This window comes from Nicotiana tomentosiformis, chromosome 11 (assembly GCF_000390325.3).
Source record: "Nicotiana tomentosiformis chromosome 11, ASM39032v3, whole genome shotgun sequence".
NCBI classification, from domain to species: Eukaryota; Viridiplantae; Streptophyta; class Magnoliopsida; order Solanales; family Solanaceae; genus Nicotiana; species Nicotiana tomentosiformis.
The window spans coordinates 97,356,848-97,363,196 of record NC_090822.1 but is presented as its reverse complement, the minus strand read 5'-3'; the positions used below and the strand labels follow the sequence as shown (position 1 = coordinate 97,363,196).

General features: G+C 35.4%; 1 protein-coding gene and 1 long non-coding RNA gene across 2 annotated transcripts; both read left to right on the top strand.

Annotated features, from left to right (window-relative positions):
* Positions 1-3,852: 3,852 nt before the first annotated feature.
* Positions 3,853-4,332, top strand: LOC104091253 (uncharacterized). Its single transcript, XM_009596536.1, has one exon. It carries the CDS (start codon positions 3,853-3,855, stop codon positions 4,330-4,332), a length of 480 nt encoding a protein of 159 aa, XP_009594831.1.
* Positions 4,333-5,484: 1,152 nt separating this feature from the next.
* On the top strand, positions 5,485-6,266 carry LOC104091252 (uncharacterized). Its single transcript, XR_011412015.1, has 2 exons — positions 5,485-5,723; positions 5,809-6,266. It is a non-coding gene; the product is annotated as an uncharacterized lncRNA (long non-coding RNA).
* Positions 6,267-6,349: the final 83 nt, after the last annotated feature.

The window sequence follows — 6,349 nt, the reverse complement described above, 5'->3', positions numbered from 1 at the left end:
GAGGCCCTGAGGGTCCCGAGTGTTAACCGGACGAGGCTCAGACCAATTTTGGGAAGTTGAGCAAGGACTAAAGCTCCCAGCTACTGTCATAATCGCACATGTGCTTGGACAGCCTCAGGTGCGAGCCACCAATCGCATGTGTGAACAAGAGAAGCATGCCCATTCATCGTAGATGTGAAGCATTTGGCGCACCTGCGAACACGCAAGTGCGATGGCCTTGTGCGGAGAAGTGGAAAAATGCGCAGGTGCGAAGGGATGGGAGCACCTGCGCTTGCGAAGAAGCGAGCATTTCTTCCGCAGGTGCGGAACCAGGAAAAGAAGGAAAATGTGCACCTGCGAGAAATTTCCGCTGGTGAAAAAGCCGCATGTATGGTACTCCTTCCGCAGGTGCGGAAAATCTGTCTGGGCAGAACCTTAAAACGGATGAAAACTCAGTCCATTTCTTTCTATTTTTCATCCATTGTTGGGCAATTTCAGAGCTTTTGAGAAGGGGGTTTCAACTAGCAATTGAAAAGTAAGTTAATTCCACACTCCTTGAGTTAAATACATAGATTATAGCTAGATTATAACTAGTAAATCATAGAAATCAAAGGATTAGATGAAAAACCTAGATTTTTATAAAAATGAGATTTTAACCACAAAAATAGTTATGAAATTGGGTAGAAATTATATATTTAAGTTCTTGAGATTATGGGTAACGTTTTCATTCAAAAATTTCCAGAATCCGACCACGTGGGCCTAGGGTGAATTTTAGGAATTTTACCATTTTGGATAAGGTAATTTATTTAATAGAAAAAATTCGAATCATTTAGCATATATTAATTATTTTGTATAATATTTGGATAGTTTTGGATTTTCGGCATCGAATCGAGAATTCAACGCGACGTGGTAATCGAAAAGTGGAATTTGAGATGGGGTAAGTCTCTTGTCTAATCTTGTGAGGGAGAAATTACCCCATAGGGATTAAATTGAATAATTGTTGCTAATTACGGGGGCTACGCACGCACGAGGTGACGAGAGTCCGTGCGTAGCCACTATAAATACTAAAGTCCGGGTAGTTTAAGACTCAAAGCATGGAATACTTGTGTAAATTGTATTCCTTGATTAATTAATATTAATTGATATATATATATATATATATATTGTGAATTGTTAGATAAAGATATTAAAGGATGAAAATCTCATATGCTTGATTTTCTGTTTAAATTAATTAATTGTTAAAAGAAAATTTTCTCCTCCCGAATTTATCTCATAATAAATATACTCTCCTTCCGGAGGTACATAAAAAAATGTCCTCTTTTCTTGTGGAGCGGGCCAAACGCCTCGCCAGGATAGATGCATCTATGGATCGTGCTGAACGTCTCTCGGCAGTGTACACGACACTCTGGATCGGGCAGTACGTCCTCGGCAGAAATCATGCTTAATAATAAAAATTACACGATACCTTAATAGTTTATTTCAGCTTGCGAAGCTAATTAATAAATTGAAAATCTTTGGAATTTAATGAATTATTATTCCTTCTTGTTAAGGAATTATGGTTATTCCTGTAAATGAGAATAATTGATAAATTAAAAATTTATTGAAATTGAATTGCAGCTTGTAAAACTATTTGATAAATTGGAAGTTTTATTGAAATTGCATGATTTAATTAATAAATTGGAAAATTGTTGCATTTGAAGGATTCTTATTATTTCTGCTAATTGAATAAAATTATTGTTAACTCTGTGAACCATGCTGATTTGAATAATTATAATTTATTCCAATTATTATTATTGACCCATAGTGAGTGTCAAAGTCGGCTATCTCGTCTCTACCACTTCGAGATTAGGCTTTATACTTACTGGGTACACGTTGTTTTCGTACTCATACTGCACTTGCTGCACATTTTATTGTGCATGTACATATATGTATAGCGGCCTTGTGGGCGCAGAGGTGTGGTTAATAATTGTGGGGACATAGGTGAGCTGCATTTTATATTACGATCCGCAGCTAACAGAGTCTCCTTCAGGATTATTATATTTTTTTCTGTCTAATTTGTATTCTAGACAGATGCTGTATTTTATTTTTAAATTTCCTGGTAAATGCTCATGCACTTGTGACACCAGGTTTTGGGAATGGTTGTGAATTGTTTAAAAATTTTGTTGTTAAAAATATTTATCATTTACTCTATGAGTTTTATCTTTACAATTTCATTGAAGAAATTTTTATTTCAAAAATACTAAAATGGGTAATTAAGTTAATTAATTATGGTTGGCTTGCCTGATAGTGGTGTCCGGCGCCATCACGACCTTTTTGAATTTTGGGTCGTGACATCTACAAGTACTTCTAGGGATACCTTTAAATAAAGGATTATAAATCCTTTGAATATACATAATAAGATATGATGAAGAAGGAAAAGAAAAAGGTAGACAACCCAAAGCAATCATTTTTGCTAACTCCTCGTGATTCTTTATTTTATCATATTTCATAAGTCCTCTAGTACTAGGGTTTGGAGTTCCTTGATTTTCATCTAAATCAGAACCCATTCTATAGGATGAGTAATTCTCATATGTCTACTAAGTGTCTAGTCCCCCCCTAAACTTTCTCTAGTCTTATGTTTAAAATCATCTTTATAATTTTTGCATTTAACTTTATCAGAATTCTCTATTTCCTCAAAATATTTTCAAACTTTACTTCTCCTCTCCGATGACTAGTAGTCGGGGCCACATGCGGTCGGTCTACTACTAGTGCCACGACCACCACCCCTGCTACCAACTCCAACACTACTAGGTGTAGGTGGTGTCTCATCTTCAATTTTTAATTCATTATCTTCTATACCGTAATTTTCCTGTAATTGTTCATAATCTATATTATTATCAGGTGACGTTTCGGAAACATGTGTAAACTCATTTAAATTATTGCCAGAAGTTGAATTAGCACATCCATTTCTATTTTCTCGATTACCTCAATTAGCAACCTTATTACAAACTCGTTTTGCAATATTAAACATATTGTGAAAATTTAACTACTAATAAAAATTAAATATACAAAAAAAATATTAAATAAGAGAAAGAGTTGAAACGAGTGCATCAAATTTCGTAATAAATTGAACACTTAATGATTTTTAAAGTTTTGGAATTGAATTTCGCAACTCGGACGTTACCACGAATAAACTTTTTATTTTTTGTTTTTGTAAAATAACAAAACATGGGCAGTCAAAATAAGAAGGATATAGAAATTCATTTTGAAACTGTCTCAATCAGACCACAGTTTGGAGCTGTTATCTTCCCTTCCTTATGCTGACGCGGCTAAGATTCATTCATTCTCATCTTCATTTCTTTATTTCTTTGTTTTTCCCTGCCCTTCTATTTATAGTCAACTTATTTAAATATGATCCTTTTTTCAACTTACTTAAATATGATCCTTTTTTTTTACTCCAATAATTCACGTCCAATATTAACAAAATCTAATTCTATATATCTCAGCCCAAAAAATAAAATAAAATAATAGGTAAGTTATTCAATCATTTTCTGTGTCTGGCCTGTACTCTAATTTACACCATAAAAATTTAGGAGTAATTAAATTAATATATTTCAAATGCAGATAATCTCAAAAAATCTCCTTCAAATACCAATTTCTCTCCCTCTTCTTCACGTCTCTTCTCAGCATTCTGATTTATATTAGTGATTTTCTCAGTTAATTTGATCACAAAAAGCTGCGATTTTCAAGTCAAATCAAACTTTTCGTGAAATTTTTTCCTTCAAAGTTATAGAACAGAGCATTTTAAGTGTGAACACGGCACTTCTCGTGATGTTCGCCGGTTGACGGTGACTGGCGAGAGCTGTTTTTCGTGATTCGTCGGAGTTAACGCCGATGACTGGGAAAATCGTGATAGAGTCATCGGCGGCGAGTGGGAGACAACTATTGAGAACGGCGACGGCGATGGCTAAGGAAGAGGAAAAGCGAATAAGCGGAAGACAGCAGAAAAGGATAGGAGAAGTGGCGGGAGGGACGGCGGCGGAGTGTGCGATGGTATGTTGCTGTTGCCCATGCGCGGTGTTGCACATCCTCCTCCTGGCCTTATACAAAATTCCGGCGGGACTTTGCCGGAGAGCGTGGAGGAATAAGAAGCAGAAGAAGCTTTTGAAAAAGAGTAAAAAAATGATGACGAATGATTCTCTCGGCGTTTACTACACTGACGATGAGAAGGATTCCGATGGCGGCAGAGATAACGTCGGCGATGATCATGACGGAGGATCATCGGAAACGGCGGATTTTGAAACGGAGATGTGGGACCGGTTTTACTATGGTGCTGGATTTGGGAGGAGCTCATCTCAAAGGGAAGAAGATTAAAAGGGTGAGAAATGGAAATAGCAATGAATTCGAGGACTGGGAGCAAAAGAAAAAAAAAGTTGTCACTAATCAAATACTACGATATCTACACTTGAATTCACTGTAGTTCAGATCCAGGGTACAGAAGTACAGTCCTTATTCATTCTTCAGTAAAGTAGAAAAAAAGTTAGAGATGAGTGTTTTTATGGCATAGCATTGATGATGTATCTATTAATTGTAATGCATTTTTGCCCAAAAAGGGGAACTTGACGTCATTGATCTTTCCCACCCTTTTTTTTTGGTGAAAATTATTTTCAATGATGTATGTATCTTTTTGTTTCGTGGTTCAATTAATTTAAATTCGTGCCGAGAAAATTTCATTTTGGAATATACAATGATATGTGTGAAGCAAGTGTTTAATTAGAATTTTTTTAGTTCAGAAAATGTGTAAGACTGGCCTTTTAATTAGTGAATGCATTTTAATTTTAATTAATCAGTAAATGTTTAAGATTGGCATTGCAGATGGGGTGTTTTTACTAGTTTCCCAAAAAATCGTTTGTTTTCTTTTGTTTTAAGTTTTAAAGTGATGTTACTACTGAGAAAGTGTATTTTTATAGTTGACACTTGGATCTTCCTTCACTTGATTACTTCATTTGTCTCAATTCTATATGCGACTCTTCTCATCTTGAGATGTTCTAAACTATTTGACAACATCTTTTTTTTTTTATAGAACTTTCACAGTTTTTAATAATTTAAGGGAAAGGGTCCGGATTTGCCCCTCTATTATAGTATATTGTTTACTTTTGTCATTCGTTATACTTTTCGTTCATTTCAGCCCCTATCGTTAATGAACATTTCAGATTTGCCCCTAACCTTACCGTGGCAGCCAACCCTTTCAATTTTTGTCTATATCAGCTGCCAAGTCACATGGTTCCACCAAATTAAAATTAAAATCAACTAGACCCATAAACTTGACGTTAACACCGTTCTCAAGCAACAAGGAAAAATGTGCTAATATATCCCTCTACTTTAGTTAATAGTTTAAAATTGTCCCATGTCATACTCTCAGCCCAATTAAAGGCCTACCGTTACCAAACCTGTTTAAATTACTCTTTTTTTGGACGGTTGTCCATCGTGTCAATTAAAAAGCCAGCTGGAAAGCCACGTTGGAAAGCCACCTCCATGTTAATGTCTTCTTCCTCCTAAAACTTCCATATCTGTAACATCTAGAGTTTAGTTAAAAAATTAAAAATTTCTGCTCTCTCGTATGCCTTGCTTTTGGTTCCTGTAAAATGTCGCAAGGATGTTCTTCGTCTCAGATTAGATGTCACTGTGGTATGATAGCCAGCCGGATAACTTCCACAATTGTTTCTAATCCTAGAAGGAAGTTATATAAATGCCCTAAGCCTAAGGTTTGTTCTTGATGTTGTAAAGTTTAAATTATATATGAAATAAGCTTTTTGTCAAGTCTTAAGTGTGATTCTATACTATTGACAGATTTATTCATGTGGGTATTCGGAGTGGGAAGATGAAGTTTACCCAAATTTACCTATAAATGTAATCCAAGAATTGGGTGTTGTTAAATTAGACAATGAGAAATTGAAGCAAGAAGTAGCTGCCATGGAAGTTACAAACCATTCTCAAGTGGTTAAAGTTTCAACCTTGGAAGAAAAAGTATCAAAGATGTCGCTCCTTCTCCTGATTTCATCGGCACTTTTTATAGGTTTCATTGCAGCTTCAATGACGAAGTGATTGTCTTAGGAGTCGTTTTCTTATGTTGTTAGTTGTTTTATTATGCTAGCAACTTGTTGGTGTTGATTCGATGTGTGTAATGGTTTGTGTCAATGTTTCATGTTACTGCTAATGTCCATTATTTCTGGAATCAAATTGTTTGTGTCAATGTTTAATGTTACTGCTGGTTTCAACTTTTAGTGCAATGAATGTTGGTTTGTAAATATCATGTAACTGCTATTTTCTAGTCGCGTATCTGGACATAATTTCAGCAATGTTACTGCTGGTTTCAACATGTGCTAACACA